Consider the following 22,971-nt stretch of genomic DNA (forward strand, 5'->3'; position numbering starts at 1 on the left):
TCAATCATATTCTTCCATATAAATAAGAATAAAAACAGTTTCTTAAGTGGTTTATTGAAGGCAATTTTTTTCGCTTTTTGGTTTTATTTTCATTCTATCGATAAAAACGTTTCGTTCCAGTTTTTTTTTAATGTTGGCCATTGTTCTTGGTTTGTTGACAGTACTACAGCAGGGATGATATCAAAATAAGGCTTTTTAATTCGATTTCATGATTCCGGTTTCGTTTGTAAAATTGTTTGATTGAATCACTCAGCAACGAAAGGATTGGTTGTCATATTGATGGAGTTTGCATCAACAATGTAAGTTACGCAGATGATATGGCGTTGCTGAGTGCTTCAATCTGCGGTCTTAGAAGATTAGTGGCCATCTGTGAAGAGTACGCTGCTCTTCATGGATTGGTCTACAATACTAAGAAAAGTGAAGTCATGGTCTTTGAGTCTGGGCGCCGAGTTACGCATTCTTTACCCCCAATACGTTTGAACGGAGTCCCATTGGGGAGGGTCTTTAAATTCAAATATCTCGGACACATATTGACCCCTAGACTCAGAGACGATGATGATATTGAAAGGGAACGACGGGCACTGGCAGTGAGGGCAAATATGATAGCTCGTAGGTTTGCACGTTGTTCTAATGAAGTTAAAAAAACCCTATTTCGTGCGTATTGTACATCTTTTTACACGTGCAGCCTATGGGCTAGTCATACTCAACATTCTTACAGCTCGCTCCGTGTTCAATATAATAATGCGTTCCGGGTGTTAATGGGGCTGCCCCGTTATTGCAGCGCATCAGGGATGTTTGCAGAAGCTCATATAGACTGTTTTTACGCTACAATGCGAAAGAGATGCACATCCCTGGTGCGCCGTGTGCGGAACAGCCCCAATGAAATCATGCGCTGTATAGCGAGTCGGCTCGACTGCTGGTATGTGAACCACTGCTGCAAACTGTCTGCTTCCTTGATAGCTTTGTAGCGGTGGAGTACATTTCTAGCAGTCATAATAAATTTTATTTTTACTAACATAATTTTTAAGATAATAATTGTTACTAACAAAATGAGTCCTGGTTACTTGAATAAATAAATGAATTATTATTATTATTATTATGTGTATCTCATCCATAATACACGGGTACCATCATAAGGAAGGTACCCGGTCCTTTGGAAGGCTTACGTGGGGACACGGATCCAACACGCAGAGGCCCTTTCGAGAACTTTACTGTGTTGTGGGACACCAGCCGCAGCCTGCCCATGACTGCACTATAGAGATACAGTCCTAGGCAGTCCGCGGCCGATGTAGGACTATTTCGAGATATGGAAAACAAAATAAACTGGGCTATGGAGTGGGATGTTAAATGGGCCGGTATTTGGGGACTATTGGAAACTATGGCACCTGCCTTTCTACTAAAAGAAAGTAAAAATATGTTGGCAGGTGGTGACTCGCCCTCTCACTGTATGGGCCCCCGAAATAAGTCACTGCAATAGTGCAACAAGGGGGCAACATATTGTGAGCAGCTAAGGGTGGAGAGGCGTCCCTGGACTTTAAACTACGATCACGCGCTCCCTGAGGGTCCAGCATCACGTGCCCACTCGCCACTTACGATTCGCATCCACCCTTCGAGCTAAAAGCTCTCGCGACTCCACTCTGACCGGCCGGTTAAGGCAAGCCAGAGGTGGGGGTCCTGTCCTCGTCAGGCTTCACCCCGACCGGCCGGTGAAGGCAAGCCGGAGATGAAGACAGGGGCCTCCCCCGGGAGTGCTCGGTTCCCGCGGGGTCGCTACTCCCCGACACCACGCCACAAGGTGTCCTGCGGGTTGACTGATTGCACGGTGGGAATATCTGTTGTCACGTAGACAACAGATATTCCAACCGTGGGCGATGGGGTCGTCACATCCCTACGCCCTTATTATTATTATTATTAAAACAACGAAGCTTCAAAATTCATAATATAATTTTATATTTTTAAACGTTTTTTTTTTATTACTATACGCTACCGAGTCTTGGTGGGCCCACAAAAAATAGTCTCCTTTGTGATATCAAATCTTTTTTTACATTTTACTTTTCTTTTTTGAAGTTGTTTTTCTTTATCGTAGTTATTTTTAATGTACAACTATGATTTATAACATTTGTTTTTTTTAATTATACCTTTTTTTTATCAACTGGCAATTTAGTTTAGTTTTCTCTAAAAATTTCTGGCAACACTCATGATGATATCGGAACTAAGTATCGGAACGATTTTATCGGCGATATCGGATATCGGCTATCGGCGTCCGATATCCGATATCGGATCGGATAATGTGAAAACGCTCTCACCTGACTTTGACGTGTGTTTACCATGACATGTAATAATTCTTTGAAGTGTTTCCATGAAAAAAAGTTCTCTGAAATGTTAAGATTGCGTAGATAAATATTACACTGCATTAGGTTAAAGCATATAAAAATAAAACACGATTTACTTCAATCTGAGACGTGGGAAGTATAGCTCCCAGCGTTTTAATAAGGGTTAATATTTAGATAAAAGTGTCTACTTTATAATTCTAATTCTAAATCTAAATTGGTGTCTACTTTATAATTTCTTAAACTGGAATTGTGGCGTGTGCGTGTAGTGTAAACTCAGTGTAAAGCATTGTACTCTTTGGTATGAAGCCTCTATGCGAGCCTCTATGAATTACGTAGAGATTGTCAATAATTGATTGTCAATATGATGTGACATTTAAATTTTAACAAAGATAATCCTCTATCCTGTTTTGATTTCTGCTGGATAGTGGATATTCCATTTGAGGGAATATCTGGAATTTTATTTCCTCAAGCTTTTTCAAAAAGTTATGAAGTTTTACTGTATGTGACATTGCTTTACTTAATCAATATAAACAATATAATAGAAAAGCAACTATGCAAGGACTAGTTATGTCCGATAGAAATAAATTGTTTAGTATCTGACCTCTGCTGCAATCTATTTCGTAGTTTCTGAAAATGGTATGTTAATATCATTGGAATATATATTTAATTGTTTTAAATTAAAAGTAAAGTTATTTACGTATACTTACTATTGTTTCAGACTTTTATAAAGAATTATTTAGAAACACCAGTTATCAAAAGGATTTTTTTTCATTATGTTGCATAGTGGTGTTATAAAAAAAGAAAAAAATACATCTGGTGCAGTTTACACGAGTATTTATGAGATTTTCAACGATTTTCAACATTATATCAAATGGGCCATTGTCTTAGCTGTTTCGATAACCAAACAAATGCTGATGTCGTGACATCACCTAATAGGAAAAACGATGGTAAGTTGCAGACACAATTTTATAATAGTAGTTGTTGCTCTCTGGAAAAGTAATCTTTATATATTATCTAAATAGACATCCATGTAAATGTCCTTACCTCCATTAAAAGTGAGCTTGACTTCCTCTTCAATGATCATCATTATTCTCTCCATAGATATTAATAATTTAATAGTAAGATCTATTTGAGAAATCAGTATTCATCATTTTAATCTCTAACATGTATTTAAAATAAAAATGCTATACTTAATTATGAAATCTTTGTAAGCCAGTAAATTAAAATAAACAATAACACACTCAATCTATTAGATATTTATACAATATTAAGATTACATTTTAATACAACGTTTTACTTTTCGTTTTTTCAGAGATAACAGAAATTATCACAACAAATCAAGTCCCAAATGTTATAATATCTGACTATCCACAAGAAGAGCCTTTGCTACACAATAATGATAATAACATAAATTCATACAGACATAGTAGCCAAAACGCTAACATTATGTGTACAGTCATTGAAAATTCTGATCCATCTAGTGTTCATAAATTTCATGGAAGTTCAGAAAAGCCCAAAGCAAAAAAATTGCCTTCCATTCCCCGAACAATGTCATCATTGGGATCAAATGATCATGTTTCAGAAAATAAAATTAATCATTTATTTGACCAATACAAAGATTCATTAGAGGATGCTATCTTAGCGGAAGGTATAGAAAACCTTTGTAATGATTTACAGTTAAATCCAGATGATTTTAAAGTTTTAGTTCTGGCCTGGAAGCTCAATGCTAGTCAAATGTGTAGATTTACTCGGGGGGAATTTATACAAGGTCTCAAAAGTATGAAAACCGACTCAGTGAAAGGAATACAGCAGAAATTATGTGATATAACAAATGATTTGAAAAACGACACAGAACAGTTTAAGGATTTGTATAGATTTACATTTAAATTTGGTCTCGACGTCAGCACTGGTCAAAGGATTCTTCCATCCGACATAGCTATTCTTCTGTGGCGACTAGTCTTTACAAACAATCAGCCCCCAATCTTAGATAAATGGTTAAGCTATTTAGAAAAAAATCCACATATAAGAGGAATACCAAAAGACACTTGGTATATGTTTTTGAACTTTTGTGAATTTGTGGGAGATGATCTCAGTAGCTATGATGACACAGAGGCTTGGCCCAGCCTATTTGATGATTTTGTGGAATATGAAAATGATCAGATGAATCAAAATATTTCTAAAAGTAATATGATTATCCAGGACTGAAATTCCTATATTTGCCAAATTTTAGGTATAGTAGGTACTTAAATATTGAGACTGATGATAACATTTGCATCAAGAATGCGCAAGGAACTAAATCTTTTGTATTCATCAATTAGACAATGTAAAGATGCTGATTTAAGACATTTAAATATGATGTAAATAATATTACTTATAAAACATATTATTAAAACTTAGCTTTATTCTAAAATTAAATATAACATTCCATATCTGGAATTAGCCCAAATTTGTAAATAGTCTGCCAATATAACTGATTGCTTTTATGCGCAAACAAATATTTAAAAATGTATATATTATTATGTATGGTATTTCCTTTTTTATTTCATCACCAAACAAACTACAAAACAATGCCTGATTTGCATAATAGATCTTATTTTAAAAGCTACGGTTTTATTTTCCTTGCAATGTTCCTTTTACAGATTTCCTTGGTTTGTCTTCATTATCAATAGATTAATGAAGGATGATTATTGCAATGTTGCTTTAAAAATCTAATTGAGATGTGGCCAGGAATTGTTATGCTTTATTCCCAGAATAAACCTTGGCTTTATCTTGAGAGTAATTATCTAATGTTCATAATGGCAAAAATGTATAGGGATAGGTACCATCTCCTATCTGCAGCGTCTTGTCGAGTCTATTGTAACACTCATTTGCCTTCATGGATACCTATTTATAGCTGATTATTCTGTGCTAAAGCACTTCTTGGGCAGCGGGCTAAGCAACTGTCTTTGCTGAAATTCTGGACACTGTACAGTGGTGCAAATTCATATACCTATTTCACTTACCATAATACATAATTTATTCAATAAGTTGCTGGCAAATTTACAATTATATTTGTGCCTATAGGTCAGATGATATATTTGGGGCATTTTTTGTGAATGAAAAAGGTACATAAATGTAGTATAAACTTAGGTATCCTTTGAATAGGTGCCTTTTGACAAGGATCCACGGAAGAGAAAAACAATTATTGTATCTAATTTCTTCACTTTATTAATAAAAAGGGTAGTTACTCGCGTTTGATTATAAACCGACGTAGAAATAGTTCTATTCTATTCAAACCTGATGGCTGATATAAGTTGATCATCTATACATAGTTTCTTTTTATCTGTACATTACCACCTTACATAATAATCTTTAGTCACCTTGTTGTTACATTCTTCCTTAGATTAAAATTTTAGATAAAGAGGCAACACAAGCTTAACTACAGCTTCTGAATCAAGCCATTATTGTTTAAAAAACTAATATGAAGCTGTTGGATAAGATTGCATGAAAAACACTTGGTTTGCAAAGCTTGAAGTAATTGACGAAAACAAAGCAAGCGGTCTTATATCCATATTTCAGTCTGTAACAATTTAACTTATAACATGAAAAGGAAACATTATGATATCAAGTAATAAACTGGTGGCCGTTTTATAATGAATTTTAATATCAACATTGCTTACAATTCTGTCGACAAGCTAAATATGCCGAGAACCCTCGTTGAAACAAATCATATGACGAATTTACATGTCGGGAAGACAATAACATACGTCTAATAAGTAATGTTCTTTCATTAATTTATAATACATTTTTATCGACTTTATACATACTTTACAAATTAGACAAAAAAAAGCAACTGATACACCAAAGCATATACGCTACTTATAAGGCGGTAAATAAAAACAACTAAATATACAGCAGTTTAAATAAATTTTATTAAATTAAAACAAAATAGAAATGAAAGTATGCAGACGCTCGCGAAGAGCCATGCAGTGGACGCAGCACCTCAGCGAAAATATAAAGGATCAATTCGCATTTTATCAGTTCCACGCAAACAGTTATCGAGTCAAAAGAGGTGCAAACGTACGCCTACGATGCTTACAAGGATATACATAAAATACCGATAATAAACATTATCCATCGACCTAAATATAAACTGATTATGTTAAAAAAGATGAACATTAAAAAAAGAATAATATATAAATTTATAACAATTGGAAGGTCAAACCGACGTTATAAACGACTTTCAACCACAGCTCCCGAATCATCTGTAAGTACTCTGTGTTCCTACATTAACACTTTCAATGAGTAAAAAATTAATGTGGGTATACCGAGCGCAAAAAATATAAACCAAATTAACGTCAATATTTATATATTGGACAGCACTCTTGGACGAAAGTATAGATCAACCTAAACTTTTGTGTATTACTTCATTTCATGAAAATAAAATCATAAAGCATGAAATAAATAAAAAATTAAAATAATAAATGAACCCACTATTGGCCACAAAAGCAATAAATTATTATTAGCTATTATCATAATTTTATAAAAATATTGCAAGAAATATAATAATCTATATCGTAATCATACAAATCGATACATGTGTCGATCTATGCAAATATTACGCTATGTGTATGTCAGACAAATTTAAGATAATATTAATGAAACGTTTATTCATATGTAAACAGTATAGCAAATAAAATGGGCGAATATTACATAGTTTTAGAACTATAATGGTTATAATGATAAGTGAAAATATAGGTCTACTAGATAGGATACTCAACGCTTTGACTGAATGGGGAGCGAGAGATACACAATATATAACCTACCTTATATAGACTAAACAACAAGGGTAGATCAAATTAAAATAAAACATTTTTTGCAAAATATATTCTGCCAAACGAGATGGATGTTTTTATTTTCAATATGCAGAAGATTCGTGTAAAGCAAACAATATCTAATAATATTTAAAAACTGTTTTATTACACTAGTAAGCCGTTGATCATCCTAACATAGACGAGAGCATCATTCACCCTGCGACCACATCAAGACGTCGAGATAAATTCTCCGTGCTCTTATCGTTTCATGTCGTGGAGAACAATGAATTAGAACTATCATAGTTTAAAAGAGAACGTCGTCGGTATAATATATACACAACCCTTCTTTACAAACCCACATCGGCTTTCATATCGCTCGTAGTCTATTGACGTATAAAAATATTAACATTCAATTGTTGTATACTATGCGGTTACACATGAAATAAGAGCACTTAGAACGCGACACGTTTCGGATCGTCGCAGACGCGCGTCCGTCTCAGTGCATCACGCGCTGTCTGCGACGCGCCCGTTGTGAACTTAACGGAACACCACACTTATATGCAATAGACAATAGATTTCAACAATTCGTATTATATCTTTTATTGGTGTAATCGGTAAGCGAGTTAGCGTGTTCAATGTTTAAATGCTAGTAAAACATTCAAAAATTTATACAGAGCCGTTTGACTAATTTACGAGTAACAAACTCTGTTCCTTAATAGTAATCTTTACATCGAGTTATCCCATAACATTTATCCATCAAACACATCCTATATTTTACTCATGAAAAAGGTTTATTTTTTTCACGTAGCAACCTTTAATTCCTGTTCTCAATATCATAAATATATAAATATATTTAAACGATTATATCTCGATGTCGTTATCATTACTTATCACATTCGCTCAATATCAGCTTTTAACAATCTAGGAAACAAGAATTAAAATGGTAATTAATCAAGTGTACCAAATATTATTTATCTATGACACACACATTGATCCAATATCTAATTACAATTATTCTAACATCAACGTCCTGCACAGGAACAGTATTTAATGTTGCTAACGTAAAAAGCAGAGTTACGCTGAAATTTTTATTAAACATTTTATAAGGAGTACATCATATTGCAATTGTGTAAATATAAAGATGCTCTCTGGCAGTGGCCGTACGCAATGCATTGTTTCCGTCTGAAGCTAGGTTTCCTTTGATTCCGATAATTCCGATGTTACACACAACACTCAAGCTCTCATATGGATCCCAAAGATCAGGATTACATAATATTATAGAGGCATTCTCTGATATATGATAATGATGAAAGCCTAAACCTAGCTAAATTACAAACGTAGTGCCAAATTTATTCAACCACCTTGAGTACTTTCCCAATTGCAATAGTTTTATCTGAAAGTAAAAAACATTAATTTAGTTAATGAGACAATCACTATACAAGAAATCTATTTCAAATTTATTGTCCAATTGTGTTAATTGAGAATTTATTTTTGTAGATTAATGACATATTGAACATACAATAAATAGAAAACAAAGAGATCACCTCCTATTAAGACATGTGTTGTTTCACTAAGAAATCTAAAATAAAAGCTACTCACTTTCATCTCTTAAAGTAAATCTTCCCATCTGAGCGAATTTCTTGAATGGTTCTAGGCAAATGATTCCCGCGCACTCTATCCTCATAATGGCAACTTGGTCCTGTTTTACGAAACGCGGTCGCGTTTTCGACTTTTCTCCCGTCTTCTTGTCCACTAGACAAATTAGCGCCTACAAAAAACATGTTATATAAGCAAAGCAATAAAAAAAGAGCATGTGTGCCGAGCACACGTGTCAGAAGTGAAACTTCTTTTGCAAGATTCAAAGATACCAAAATTTTCGCCTTACTCCATGTCGTGACGGTATTGCCATGACGCCACTTTCAAGTTTTACTATTCGCCTACAGAAGTCTCACTTCAAAAATCACAAAAGATAAAAATCTCGGCATAAACTTAATAGAATACTGGGATAATACCTTAACAGTAACTTCTTCCGCAGCACAATGTATGTGCATAACTGCTGAGTATCCTGCACAGATGATGGACTTATGTTCCAATATTACCACTTGAGCATCAAATACCTGAAAACAAATTTTATGTGTTGATAAAAAACATATTAATATTTAATAGTCACTTTAGTATTGTTAAAACGTCAAAAGTTATTTTAATGCATGTGTTTAAACAGATTAATAAAACATTTTTCTATTGTAGTGTCATGAATTTTTCATTATTATAACATCTTCAGCGATAACAAAAAATATCATATGAAATAGAAAACATTTCCACCTCATATGATGATCATATAAAGACATAATTGAAGTGAAACTTCTTTATCGGGGTTGGACAAAAATTTAGTGTAACATTTTTGCGTTACGCCGTACGCGTGACATTTTTGCGTTACGCCATACTCGTGACATTTTAAGGTCATAAAGAAGTTTCACTTCTTACGTGTGTACTCTAGTACACGCATACATTTTTTTTTAAATAATGTACTCACTCTTCCCGTGGTGATAGGTTCAGCGGTGTCACACAAAACAAAGCCGGGCGACACGTCCTCCTCCTCAATGCCTTTCAGTTTTACCTTAACGTTTTCACCAGGACCGATGGACGTCACTTCAATATCGTCCGACCATAACTGATCTACAGTCACTTGGACCTGTAATATTTTCGGTATATTCTCATTATTTCGTTAATATTATGGCATTTTCAATATTAACAAAGTACAATTTTATTGAAATACTGGCCTCTGGCCGTTTAAAGTGGGTCAAAATCGCGCCCATAGAAGTCGGTTACAAACAAACAAACATACAGGTGAAGCTAATATAAAGCGTGTAAAAATCTCCAACCGGTGCTGGCGCGAACATCTAGTATTAAAGTAAATAATCTGTACATACCCTGTTAGGCATCAAGAAAAGCGTGGCACCCTTACGAGTGACCCCCGCTTCAACTTTCCCCATGAGCACTGTACCCATATCTTTATATTTATCTACTACGGGCATTATGAATGGGCCGTCCATCTTACGATTTAGAGATGGAAGCTCATCAATAAGCTGGATGAATGAAGGTCCACGGTACCACGGACAAACTTCTTCAGTCAACTAGAATTAATTAAAAAATAAAAATATATTATTCATAACAACCCAAAATAAAATAAAAAATAAGTTTTAAGTACTGACAATTTCCATTACACTTTAAATTTATACATACTAAAGACAAACAATAAAAACTCAAACTATCTAAAAAATTTATCTTTATTTCTGATATCTATACATATAACCAAAAAATCTCACCCTTTCCAATAATCCCTGCCCAGTCTGACCTGACACAGGCAAGAACGATAAGTCTTTTGCTGGATTAAATCCAAGCTTCTTCAAGTATGGCAGGATTTTGTCTCGACATTCATTGTATCTGAAAGTGAGGTTGGAAATTTTGTAAATATTGTGGTCAATTGTGAACCAGTGTCCAAAAGACCGGATAGAAAAAATAATCATAAATCTATTGAGTTAGAAAGTAGTGGGTAATGAACCTGTGTCTGGTCTAAAATCATGTGCATAAATTGCAAACACTGTGGGGTATCACTATATAGTATAAAACAAAGTCGCTTTCTCTGTCCCTATGTCCCTTTGTATGCTTAAATCTTTAAAACTACGCAACAGATTTTGATGCGGTTTTTTTTAATAGATAGAGTGATTCAAGAGGAAGGTTTTAGTATATAATTTATTAGGTTTTAGACAAAGCGGGCGAAGCCGCGGGCGGTAAGCTAGTAAACTGTATAGTTTAGTAGTAGTAGAGGTCGTCAGCAAACAAGATGGGAGGATGACCTAAAACTGACAGCGGGTCCACACTGGAGAAGAGTAGCGAGGGACAGAATCCAGTGGAAGATGTTGGAGGAGGCCTATGCCAAACGGCACACTGAACTACGAGATATTTTATAATTGTATAGTGTATAAGAAAGTATATGTAGTGTATAAGTTGTTAGTTCAGAATAAATGGGCTTTTTATTTTTATTTTATTTTTTATTTATTTTATTTAGTAGTAGTAGTAGTATTTATATACAATATCAATTCAAGCTAACTTAAGTCTTAAGTTTATTTACCTCTTCTCTTCCCAGTTCACAGTGGGATCATCCATCTTGTTCACGAGCGCCACCAAGTGTTTGACACCCGCGGTCTTTGCTAACATAGCATGCTCCCTCGTCTGTCCCCCTCTGTCGAAACCTGTTTCAAATTCACCTTTCCTCGCTGAAATTACCTATAACGAGTTTGAAATTGTGTTATTTGAAGTATCTTGTTTTTTTTTCCAGCCATTTACATTTTTCAATCATCAATATTTCATTACAGACAAGTCCGTGAACAGTATTCTGGGTCTTGGTCAAATTAAAACTTAAATTTTCCAGAATTAAACCTACCATATTCTTTTGAATATGGTGGGTTTAATTTATTAATTAATAATTACAAAAATAATGATTATTATTTATATTATTACTTAATAGTTAAGCAGTATTCAAATTTTGGCACATGATTAAAATTCAAGTAAATTTCCAGTGCCGTATGATTGATGACTCAAAACAGGAACATTTTATGGCTACACAACTTGTATGCTAATTAGATATATCTACAGTATCATACTTTTGTTAAAAGTTCATTATCAAGGCCTTTACTAAGCTAGATAAGAAGCTATGATTTGGTAACATTTTTTTTTCAATTTAATTATTACTTAACCACCATTTAAAAGACAATTATCACAGAGAAATACGTTAAATTAATTATCTGGAAACATAATTACGAGAATATATATAAGTACATACCAAAACAGCAAGATCGGCTTGTGCCGCGCCACCAATCATGTTGGGCACAAAACTTTTGTGTCCCGGTGCATCAAGAATTGTGAAATGCTTTCTGTCAGTCTCAAAGTATGCTCTGCCTACTTCCACCGTCTTTCCCTTGTCACGTTCTGTTCAATAGACAAAAATATAAAATAAAAGGTTTGCAAAAATATCAATTTTTTTAAAGGAATATTTCTTTTGAGGTAGTTCATTTAGTGTTGTTATGTTGTACAAAATGTATGTTTCATATTCGTTCATTTAATTAGAAATTACACTTAACACAATATTTATTTCTACTTTGAATACAAAAGATAACAAACTACATTACCTTCTTGGTTAGTGTCCAACGCCCAAGACAAGTACCATGATTCTCTTGATTTTTCTCTCGCCTCACGTTCATATTTCTCCAACGTCCTCTTGTCCACCATGCCAGTTAGTGACATAATTTGTCCACCAATTGTAGATTTACCAGCATCTGAGATAAAGGTATTCATTCATTCAGATGAGAATATTAAATGAAGTAACATTGTTTCATTCTTCATGTAAATTTTCATAACATGTATTATGGTACATTTATGGGAAAATGTACTGTAAAATTATTACTATTTTATGCCCCATCCACACGCTGGCTGTTTGTCACAAACACCGCAAACAGCAAACGAAGTCCCAAACACCAACCACAATCACCCAACACAAACAGCCATCCAAATGATTGGCGAACGTTCATAACATTCCGAATCGGCAAACATGCAGCCTTTGATCTGGCAAATAAACCGACACCGATGCCGAACACAAACACGTTTACAGGCAAACAACGACTAACAACCATCCACACGTCTGTGTTTGCTGTTTGCCATTGTTTGTCAAGCGTGTGGATGGGGCTTTAAGTAACATAATTAAAAAAATAATAAAAAATTAATGGTGTCGATCAATAGCTACTCACCTACATGTCCAATGAATACGACATTCACGTGTTCTTTTTTGCTTCGCGTGTCTTCCACCCGCGGTGGCTTCTTCTTAGGAACTTTCTTTGCCAATTCTCCATCTTCCTAAAATTTTAAACAGATCGCACGCTAGTAATTGGCCCTTGTACACAATGATTACGTAAAACATAATGACCTAAGCACGCAGAAATAATTTACCTTTACTGTCATTAAATAAAAATATCTACTATCACGATTAAATTATGACTGACGAGCAAAGGGTTCCGCCGCCAAATTTAAACTAAACAGATATTTTTATAAGTGACAAATTCTTTCACGATATTAAAATGATAAAAACAAGGTTATTACGTATTCGTAACGCGTAAGTAAACTTCAACGACAAGGACTTCGTCATAAAAGGAAATGATAAGATTTTGCACTAGGAGTTCTTTTTTGGCTCTACTTAGTACATGACTGTTAAATAATATTTAACCCATTATTTTATGTTATCAGTTTTACCACACCTACAATAGAAATAAGATAAAGATCTTGCAAATATAATAAAAAATTGTTAAAGCTTGTGTGTTCTTCTTTGAATAAAAAGTGGAAATATATATTTAATTATTTTTGTGAATAAGTTAAATAATGTCTTATTTTTATTATGTTATTCCCTTATTTTAGGAAGTAAGTTTAAAATGTTAGATGAGGGAATGGTGGAATGTTGTTTAGTTTAAATTAATCTTATTTATTCAATCAAACTGTAATTTCTTAATTGTTCTCAAAATTGTAGTCTATCAATAATCATCATCAAGGTGTCATCAACATATTATCCGATTAAAAAAACATTCTAAACATTCTAAACATGCACAGTTAAAAAAATGTTAATATTAATTTGCTATAACAAAACTATCAGCATACAATAAAAATTAAATTCATGCTTTCTATTCCTGTACACCACATTCTAATCATTAACTATGAAAGAACAAGTAAATATTAAGTACATATAACTCTACATGGCAGAAATAATAAAAAAATAGTTTGACATTAAACTCAATTGAATATATCAATGTGAAAAGTTTGTCTCAGAAACATGCAATGTAATGCAAAAACAACTGGACAATATTTACCAGTACCTGAGCTTACGCCTGTACTACAGAGGTTCACGAGACCAAACTTAAGATACTACACAAAGTGAAACAGGCTCGGGTTTCTAGTATTTTTAAACTTGAAATTAATGTTTACATACATGTTCAAAACACTCAGAAATATTAAAATAAGCTATTATTGAATACTACTAATTATAAGCTCTACATGTATGGTTTCATACATTGTAATCAATGTTTGCTAAAATGAAACATTCAGCATTCACTCAAAAAAGATAACTACAGCACAATAAACATTTAACATGTTTGTTTCTCAATATACAAGTAAAAATAACTTGAGATAATTAAGTTAAAATTTACTTTAAAGATAATTGCATAAGGCCATTATGTGTCTCAAAGTTCATTTATAATATTATGATGTATATGCCATGGTGATCAATCTCTTATACCTTTAGTAAATTAAAATTCTGTTTGATGTTTTTGTAATTATATTCAACTCAGTATAGAGCATAGCCACAGAACAGATAATGGTAAAGAAACTTGAATTTTTAAATATAAAGTAATTTTAAAAGTGCCTTTGTATAGTTAAATTTCTGTTCTAAGATACCTCAATTTAGGGATAATTAAAAATACAAATTATAGTACAGAATATGATTTTACTGAATAAATGTTATTTTTCATTTATTCCTGTACAACATCCAATTTCTAGAACAGGATATACCTATTTGCAAATTATGGCATTCATTTAAAATTTTATATTACCAATAAATTGTTTTTTCAGTTGCCTAGCAACTTTAGATGTGTTTACTATGAGTTCAGCATACCTACCATTCTATCTACATTAATTATCTGTTCCAGGATGTATGGAATGGAAATGTAAATGTATTTTGTTGCAAAAAAAAAATGAAAAGAAATAAAAAACATGCTAATTACAGGGGCTTCCACCTGTGCTTCAATTTCCTCTTCTTCTGCTTCAATGATTTCTTCTGTTAGTAGCGCGTTATCTTCATTCTCCCAGCTGTCAGCAGTTGGAGAGTTGTCATCTGGTGGCACTTCTGGTACTGGAGCCGCTGCAGCAGCTGGAGGTACAGGAGGAGGCTCCTCCACTCGGGGAGATGCTGACGCAGCACATTCCCCATTGTCTCCCTCTCCGCATCCTTAAAATAAAACATACTAGTTAATAAAGAAGCTATTTTTGTAACCTGATAGTAGGACAGTTTTTATATCTAACACATGGTTTCTTTCCCTTATTCTCTTACACTGTATCAAATACAATAAATAAACGATAACTTAATTTTGTATAAATTTTATTTGCTTACAATTAAACAGGAAAATAATATACAAATGGTATGGTATGATTATATTTTAAATATGACTGCTTGCTACTAATATAATGAGTTATTCCTTTCTTTGTATGATGAGTTTTTGGAATATAAGAAAAACTTTACTATTTAAACCTTGATATTTTATAGAAAATACCATTAATAGAAAATTACTCTTTACTTACAATTAGGATACTTTAATCTGAATATTCATTATGCATTATTTTAAGAATTTCTTATGTTAAGACATACCAAGATATTTTTGACCTGTCATCAAATTTTTTTTTACAAAATTAAGGCAATTACTTTTAGTTTATTTGGCAATCTAACACTTTTAACTATTATAATGCTTCAAGATAACTATTCAATAACAATCTAGATTAAAATGTAAAAAAATAAAGAAGTATTTTCTCATATATTCTTGCAAATAATTTTGTAGTATGTGAGTGAAAGTTTTCAGTTTATAAAAATAATACCACATCACCCTTTGATATTTTTCCCGTGTTCATCATTTCGTGGATACTTCTTCGATAACTTTGCAACAGAGAATGAGAGAAAGTTTATTATGACTATAATTATATAGTCACGCCGCGTGTCTCGACATAACCCGTTAGAACTGGATTCGGCAAAAAATAGTCATGGTATGGACGTTGTATTGAACATTAAAAACTATTGGAAATTGAATATTAATCCAACTTACGCGTAATAATTAGCCATAGAATTCGATTCTATCAAAAATTTACCATAGCAGCTATGATAAATAATGACATGACATACCATTTAAGACCGGACTGCCATCAGAGCTCGTGGAACTACTTTCAGATTTTTGAGGCGTTGTCGGTGAATCATTATTATCGCTAGCCTGGGAAGGCTTTGGACAAAAAGAAGGCACGAATTCCACGGCATTAACATTCAACGTGGAAATTTTAGTAGACAAGTCATTAGAATCTTTTGCACCTTTTTCACCCACAACTTCAGCTTGACTCTCCCATGAGTCCGGAGCACCGTTATTGGACATTTTGAAAAACAATACAATATAAAGTTTTAATTATTTGTTCTTTGCTACTTATTTTTCTAATTATTCGCGTTCTTTTCTCGATAGATCCGCGTGTGTCTTTATCTTACACACCGGAAGTTCATGGCAATTTGCCAAATAAGTCATTACATGTTAAACCACTTTTGCTTACAAAGTATAGTTAAAAGAAAGATATAGGAAATGCAAATAAATTTGTATTATATTATTTAAGTTATTAATGTATTTATGGGTTTTTTATATACGTTAACAATATCTGTAATAATTAAGAGTTTCTTTAATGACTATATCCGGCGAGTTGCCATATAATTCTGTATTTTGCAGTTATTTATTCCGATGAGAGAGTTGTGCGTATAATGTGCTTTTTCTATAGATATAACAATTACAAATAATAATTATAAATAAAAGAATATATGTTGAAAGTGGTGTGATTTAAACATTGAATGCCGTGGATGTGTCAGCGGATTAATTCAAGGTTTGTTTTTAAATTATTTCATCTGCAATTAATAATTATAATTTTACAAACTTCTTTTCTAGAAGTCTTATATTAGTTTAACTTAGTTTTAGGCATTTAAGCATTATCTTATGGCACTTAGTCAAGATAATGCATCCAATAGGAACTTATAGGAATAATTTCAAAAAGGCGATTAGACGTGAAATCGAAATCTGTGTCGAAATACATCTTACTGAATTTTACTTCCTGGCTACCCTACTCATATTTGTCAATTGTCACAAAGTTGTCGTGACAGTCGTTGTCATGTTGGCATCAGGCACCCCGCATCGCCGCATCGTTCATTCCATTTCCGCGAGTCGATTCTCATTTTTCGTATCAATAATCGCCTAATTCGTAAATCGTAATGGCGGTCTTCGCTTGCGGCGAAATCTAAGACAGTACAATATGATCATCATTATAATAATATAGTTCCAATTATATTTAAATATTTGAAATTGTGTTATTTACATCCTATAAGTAGGTGCACACTAAATTTCTTATCAAGTGTACTGTGATAGAACTGTAAGCAACAATCTGTGCATTGTAAATGACTTAATTTTTCTTTACACGTGAAGATTGTTCTGTCATGTTACATAAAATAATAACATTGAATTGTGATATACTGAAATGTCTGTGCATTACAAATTTAAAAGTGCTTTGGATTACGACACTGTTACTTTCGACGGTTTACACATTTCTGTTGGAGATTTAAAAGCAGCTATCTCACAACAAAAGCGTATCGGAAAAACATCCGACTTTGATCTGCAAATAACTAATGCCCAGACGAAAGAAGGTAAGCTTAAATTTTCAAAAATTATTCAGTTTTGTTCTGAAAAATCGAATTATTTTTGATACATATGATATGATTTTAGTGTATTCGGATGACAATACATTGATACCGAAAAACACATCATTACTGGTGGCTAGAGTACCCCTATCACAGCAGCCTAAGAAACAGTGGGATAGTAGTAATAATCAAGGAGCAACCATCAAAGATGTATCAATTAACAAAGGCTTGGCTGATTTGTCTCGCATGGAAGGCAGTGAGCAAGATAAAATTAATGCTATGATATCTCAGTCCACCTTTGATTATGATCCCAGCAAGTAAGTTTTACAAAGATTATCAGAGTATGTTAAGTAAAAAAAAGTTTATATTTTAAAGATTACTAATTAAGTAATTGCTAATATGGAATTGTCATGAAACAAATTATTTAATCAAATTTTATTAATTTTTAGTTATCAAAAGATTCGCGGTCAAAATCAAAGAGGTGTAGTGCCAAGCAATTATACTTGTTTTAAGTGTCAGAAGAGAGGGCATTGGATTAAAGATTGTCCTATAGCAAATTCTGTAAGTATTATTGTTTATTCACATGTTTTCATTATTACGTGCTGGCCACGGACAATTCGCTATAGCGAAAATTCGCGCGGCGCGACTGGCGGCGCGTCTTGCGAATGAATCAAATGTATGGAAATGTACTGGGCATGCCACGCGCAGCGGCGACCAGCGAGACGACCGGCGAATTTCCCCGAGCGAATCGCGCGGCACGACTAGCGATCGAAACAAATGTATGAGTTATTACGGCGCAGGCCACGGAGTCGAGCGGAGACGCGGCGACTACTCCCGGAGCGAACTTAATTTAAAATAGTTTGTTTTTTTTTCGCGAAAATGGAGACGGAAGCTTTTATTGCAGAAATTCTAGCTAGACCAGCTATTTGGAAGTCTAGCCACCCGCAACATAATTTTTCATCATGCCTATATTTTTCATATTTTTGGTGGAATTCTCCGTCTGTTGTTACAGACGGAGAATTCCATTTCTATTTAATTCGTGTACTCCACTATATCTTCCAAACATTAAATCTTGAGCAAAAAAGCTGCTACTCCAAACAACGTCGAGCTAACTTTGATAAAGCCATCTCGTCTCCTCGACTACACTGGTCGCGGCGGCGAACGCAACTGCCCGTGGCATGCTTACCGCGCCGCGCGAATTGTCGCGCCGCCCGTCGCGCCGTCGGTCGCGCCGCCGGTGTCCGTGGCCAAGGTATTATATTATCCTTTTTAAGTTACTTCAAACCAAACTGTGGTCAATCTCAACAGCCACTAAGTATCAATATTCAAATTGCAATAATTGCTTAAATTATGAATACTATAATAGTATGTATTATATCTTTTGAGAATTGAGTAATTTGGAACTTGAACATGCTATTCAATAAATCTATTTTCTTAGTTGTCTATTCAGATTAAAACTTTCTTATAGATTGTATTAGATAGCTTCTCTTACGCTGTGTAATTATACTACTCTATATTCAATTTTCTCTTCAATCTCATGCTGTGTGTGTATGTGTACCACTTCAATAAATTCAATTTGTAATATTTTCAGGGCGACCCAATAGAAATTAGACGAAGCTCAGGTATACCTCGTAGTTTTATGGTACCAGTGGATGGTCCAAAAGCACCTGGAGCCATGATGACCCCGAGTGGAACTTTTGCTGTCCCAGCAGTGGACCAGTAAGTTTATTTTGCTTTACTATGACTCAGAATACTTATTGCAGTTATTGATTTAAATGTAAGTCTTTGTTTTTTTATTAACATAATATAATTATGATAAATTACTTTTAAAGATGGGATCTACACCACATAGTTGTTGTTCAATAACTCATCAGCTGAATATTATTTATCATTGTTCTATATTAATCTTTTGAATATTTTCACACAAATGTAATTATAATTAATTAGTTATAATGTGCCTTACACTTGTCAATGTTACCATTTTGTTTGCAGTGAGGCATATTTAGCATCGGAGAGTGCTGTTGGTCCTGAAACTCTGCCGAATACACCCGCTGCTCCAGAACCGACTATACCTGATGAACTAATATGTAGCCTCTGCAGAGACTTGCTCACCGATGCTGTTATGATACCATGCTGCGGGAATTCTTTTTGCGATGAATGTATGTTTTCCAACGTTTTTTTTTGCTAAGTTTTTTTTTGTGTAATATAATAATTAGTATAGATTTTGATGCTCCTGAAGATATGAAATTTTCAGTCCAATATATTTATTTAAATATCAGAAACTTAGAATTCTTCTATTAATATACATAATAAATTATGTATTTCTAGGTATTAGAGGTGCTTTATTGGAGTCAGAAGACCATGAATGTCCTGACTGTCGTGAAAAGGAGATAGCACCTACAACTTTGATACCCAATAGGTAAATAGATAAGAATTTTGTATCATATTCATAATTATATTTTATTTTATTTTGTGCTATACATAATTATTGTTATTTTCAGATTCTTAAGAAATTCAGTATCATCATTTCGAAACCAGACTGGTTATAGCCGCAGAGCTCCACATAGACCTTCTGCTGCACCAGCGCGGCCAGCTGTTGGTAAGTAACTGTGAACTTAAATATGAGTAATATATAAATATGTAATTTATGAGATATCATCATAATTTATATATTTTTGTGATTGTGATTATATTTTTTTATAATTACAGCGGAACCACCACCAGTTGGCCCGGGTCCACCATCAAATGGAGCTGTTCAACCAGCACCTCAAAAGTCAAATGGTGATTATCATTATTTATTTCTGTTACTTATATTTATAATTTTATAAATGCATATTCTATAAAAGGTAATGCAAGTACTAACTGATTTGCAGTGTGTACATGTGATATGTGTCTAATACAGAATTACTATTCCAAAGGGCTGTTATGTTATTCTTTCATAATTAACACTTTATTTCCGAATGAAGTGTGTATCGATAACGAAACTAATAAGCGTTGAGAGGGTGTGACGTACAATGTGTGTGATAGAAGCGGTAGAGGAGAAGCCTCCAGAGAGGCGTGAGGGGAAGCGCGAGGGGGCGCGGGGCGGGGACGAGTCGGACGCGTCGGCGGACGACAACATCACCGTCACTGTGCCCCCGGCGCACACGCACCCGCCCCTGGGTCCCCACGGGCCCCCGGGACCCCACGGCCCCGCCCCGCACGGGCCCCCGGGGTACCACGGACCCCCTCCGCACGGGCACCGCGCGCCCTACAACCGAGACGACCGCCAGCACCGATCGCGCTACGGTATTGCATTACGATCAACGTTTTGCATGCTATGTACGCTGTCACCGACCGGCTTGTCTCTCCGCTTTTTACACCACCTACTTGCCTATAAGGCAGTGCATGTTGAAATGTGTGCAGTCGTTTTTTAGTGTGCTAGTTGTATTTTTTTTATTTTTGGTTGCAGTAATATTTTTTTATAATCGTTAATTTAATATAAAAAAAATGGTCTTGCTAGAATTGCATAAATAATATAAATGTATACAGATATACACATAATACATGTTGTATCCAGATATACACATAATCATGTAAAATGTATCCATAATTAATAATAAAAAGAAAATAGAAGTAAGTATGTAGTACATTCAATTTTAACATATTAAATAGAACATAAAATAAATAGTAAAAATGGAAAATTTAAATATATTTTTATGAGAATAGTAATAGTTGAATAGAATGGTGATGGTTTAATTTTGTTTATTAATCAAGCACATAAATAGAGCAAAATGCTTGCTAATAACTTCTTGAACACATTAATAAATAATTTGAGCCTTTATGTCTCTTTATTTTGTTATAATCTTATATATCAATATTTCTTTTGTTATAGGACCATCTAAAAGTCAACCAATGGAAGGCCCTGGAAATGTAAGTAACATTTGTTTCAAGTGTACAGTTTTGTAATTTATTATTTGTATTAATAATTTACAGGCAACAAGCCTATATTTTGTATCCAACTTTTTAAATTGTCTATTTCGTTTCTATCCTAGGCTATCGATTGAACAGCATTGTTAACTGATATTCAATCATTTAAGAATACAGCTTAATAAAAAAAAATTGTAAGCTTAAGTAAGGATTCATATATTTTTAAGATAAACAATTATTTTAGATGTCAAGGAGAGATGAACAAAGAGCAAGCACTCCAACAATCGACGAACGTAGGGATCCGATGTCGTCACAGGTAATGTTTGTCACATTATAATTTTTTTATCTAGATACATTAATTTTAATTTTAATTTATTTAATAATATTAATTTAATATGCTGATCTTATAAATTTTACATTTTAGGTTGTTTACAATCGGGCACCACCGCAATTTATGCCAGGGCTTCCTCCACCGCATTATAATAAGTGAGTTTTTCTTTCGTTCTAATGAATGTCCTCTATGAATATATAATATTATTTTATTTATTATTTTACATGTACGTAATGTAAAGATTAATGAATATTTTAATCGTTTTTTTTAGTCCGCCATATGGGCGACCAATCGGACGTTCTTATGACCGATACCCGGGTCACGATCCGTATCAGCCACCACCGCCCGGTATCAAAGACTCGCCTAATGGGTAAGTTATCATAAATAATATTTTTTCTTCATAAAGGAAATTTCGTTCGAATATAATACTTTGGTCAATAATTCGTTAAAAATCTTTTAAAAGTTGTCTCTTGGAATAGCATTGTTTACATTGGTATCTCGTATCGTGTGTAATGGTTGTCGTGTATTGGTGCAGGCGCAGCGAGGATCCGCTCGAGGCGTTCAATCGCATGATCCGCGAGAAGGAGATGCGCGCAAAGCGGCGCGAGCAGGAGCGGCGGCGGGCGCAGTCCGGCTCGCGCAGCGCGTCCCGCTCGCGCTCCCCCCGCCCCCCGCGGGGCTCGCGCTCCCCCCGGCCCCCGCGCCCCTCGCGCTCCCCGCGCTCGCCCCGCCCCCCGCGCCCGTCCCGCTCGCCGCGCGCCCCGCGTGACTCCCGCTCGCCCCGCTCCCCGCGCTCCCCCCGCGCACGCCCTCGCAGCCGTGGCTCCAGTAGACTACGGTATTCTAGGTTCGTTATAAGTTATTGTTTTTCGCAAGAAATCGTTCTGTTTCATTCCGGCAATGTCGGCTTTCTTGTGCATGTTCCGTCTTTTTATTGCTCAATCTATGTTGATGTTGTATTTTATTATTTTATCGTATTCTCACATTATATTTTCGAATAGTAGTGTTGTTTCTAATCCGCTTGTTATTATCTTTCATTTGTACGTGGAGAAGAGCTACATATTATGGTGTATGGAAATATAT

At 34.4% G+C, this 22,971-nt stretch overlaps 4 protein-coding genes across 10 annotated transcripts in view; 3 read left to right on the top strand and 1 right to left on the bottom strand.

Moving 5' to 3' along the window:
* The first annotated feature begins 244 nt into the window (after positions 1 to 244).
* On the top strand, positions 245 to 1,638 carry LOC149486553 (uncharacterized). Its single transcript, XM_089697821.1, has one exon. It carries the CDS (start codon positions 318 to 320, stop codon positions 966 to 968), a length of 651 nt encoding a protein of 216 aa, XP_089553947.1. The 5' UTR covers positions 245 to 317; the 3' UTR covers positions 969 to 1,638.
* A 1,039-nt stretch (positions 1,639 to 2,677) lies between these two features.
* SCCRO3 (defective in cullin neddylation 1 domain containing SCCRO3) lies at positions 2,678 to 4,938 on the top strand. Its single transcript, XM_089698191.1, has 3 exons — positions 2,678 to 2,969; positions 3,052 to 3,280; positions 3,646 to 4,938. Exons 2-3 carry the CDS (start codon positions 3,205 to 3,207, stop codon positions 4,536 to 4,538), a joined length of 969 nt encoding a protein of 322 aa, XP_089554317.1. The 5' UTR covers positions 2,678 to 2,969; positions 3,052 to 3,204; the 3' UTR covers positions 4,539 to 4,938.
* A 1,016-nt stretch (positions 4,939 to 5,954) lies between these two features.
* eRF3 (eukaryotic translation release factor 3) lies at positions 5,955 to 16,492 on the bottom strand. 5 transcript variants are annotated; one of them, XM_089698189.1, is made up of 12 exons: positions 16,293 to 16,492; positions 14,959 to 15,170; positions 12,931 to 13,036; positions 12,316 to 12,462; positions 11,970 to 12,115; positions 11,259 to 11,413; positions 10,453 to 10,570; positions 10,057 to 10,260; positions 9,660 to 9,818; positions 9,139 to 9,243; positions 8,726 to 8,894; positions 5,955 to 8,519 (listed from the first exon to the last, which is right to left on the bottom strand). In XM_089698189.1, the coding sequence occupies exons 1-12, from the start codon at positions 16,351 to 16,353 to the stop codon at positions 8,476 to 8,478; spliced, it is 1,626 nt and encodes a 541-aa protein (XP_089554315.1). In that variant the 5' UTR covers positions 16,354 to 16,492; the 3' UTR covers positions 5,955 to 8,475. The 5 variants fall into 5 exon arrangements, with proteins under 5 accessions (XP_089554315.1, XP_089554314.1, XP_089554313.1 ...); XM_089698188.1 differs by having other exon boundaries at positions 14,947 to 15,170; XM_089698187.1 differs by having other exon boundaries at positions 16,113 to 16,492.
* A 651-nt stretch (positions 16,493 to 17,143) lies between these two features.
* The window catches only part of snama (something that sticks like glue), a 42,052-nt gene continuing 36,224 nt past the window's right edge, over positions 17,144 to 22,971 (top strand). The window contains exons 1-14 of one of the 3 annotated variants that reach the window (XM_089698253.1): positions 17,144 to 17,654; positions 17,734 to 17,965; positions 18,098 to 18,209; positions 19,240 to 19,367; positions 19,641 to 19,807; positions 19,977 to 20,067; positions 20,150 to 20,247; positions 20,358 to 20,429; positions 20,676 to 20,936; positions 21,523 to 21,560; positions 21,802 to 21,873; positions 21,982 to 22,043; positions 22,160 to 22,258; positions 22,424 to 22,735. In XM_089698253.1, the coding sequence (XP_089554379.1) occupies positions 17,489 to 17,654; positions 17,734 to 17,965; positions 18,098 to 18,209; positions 19,240 to 19,367; positions 19,641 to 19,807; positions 19,977 to 20,067; positions 20,150 to 20,247; positions 20,358 to 20,429; positions 20,676 to 20,936; positions 21,523 to 21,560; positions 21,802 to 21,873; positions 21,982 to 22,043; positions 22,160 to 22,258; positions 22,424 to 22,735 (1,910 nt within the window). In that variant the 5' untranslated portion in view covers positions 17,144 to 17,488. The remainder of the gene's footprint in view (positions 17,655 to 17,733; positions 17,966 to 18,097; positions 18,210 to 19,239; positions 19,368 to 19,640; positions 19,808 to 19,976; positions 20,068 to 20,149; positions 20,248 to 20,357; positions 20,430 to 20,675; positions 20,937 to 21,522; positions 21,561 to 21,801; positions 21,874 to 21,981; positions 22,044 to 22,159; positions 22,259 to 22,423; positions 22,736 to 22,971) is intronic. The other 2 variants (XM_089698255.1, XM_089698254.1) reach the window with 2 other exon arrangements.

Source organism: Colias philodice, chromosome 8 (genome assembly GCF_061535455.1).
Source record: "Colias philodice isolate Cphi_HAF_F1 chromosome 8, ilColPhil1 Martin Lab GWU primary, whole genome shotgun sequence".
NCBI classification, from domain to species: domain Eukaryota; kingdom Metazoa; phylum Arthropoda; class Insecta; order Lepidoptera; family Pieridae; genus Colias; species Colias philodice.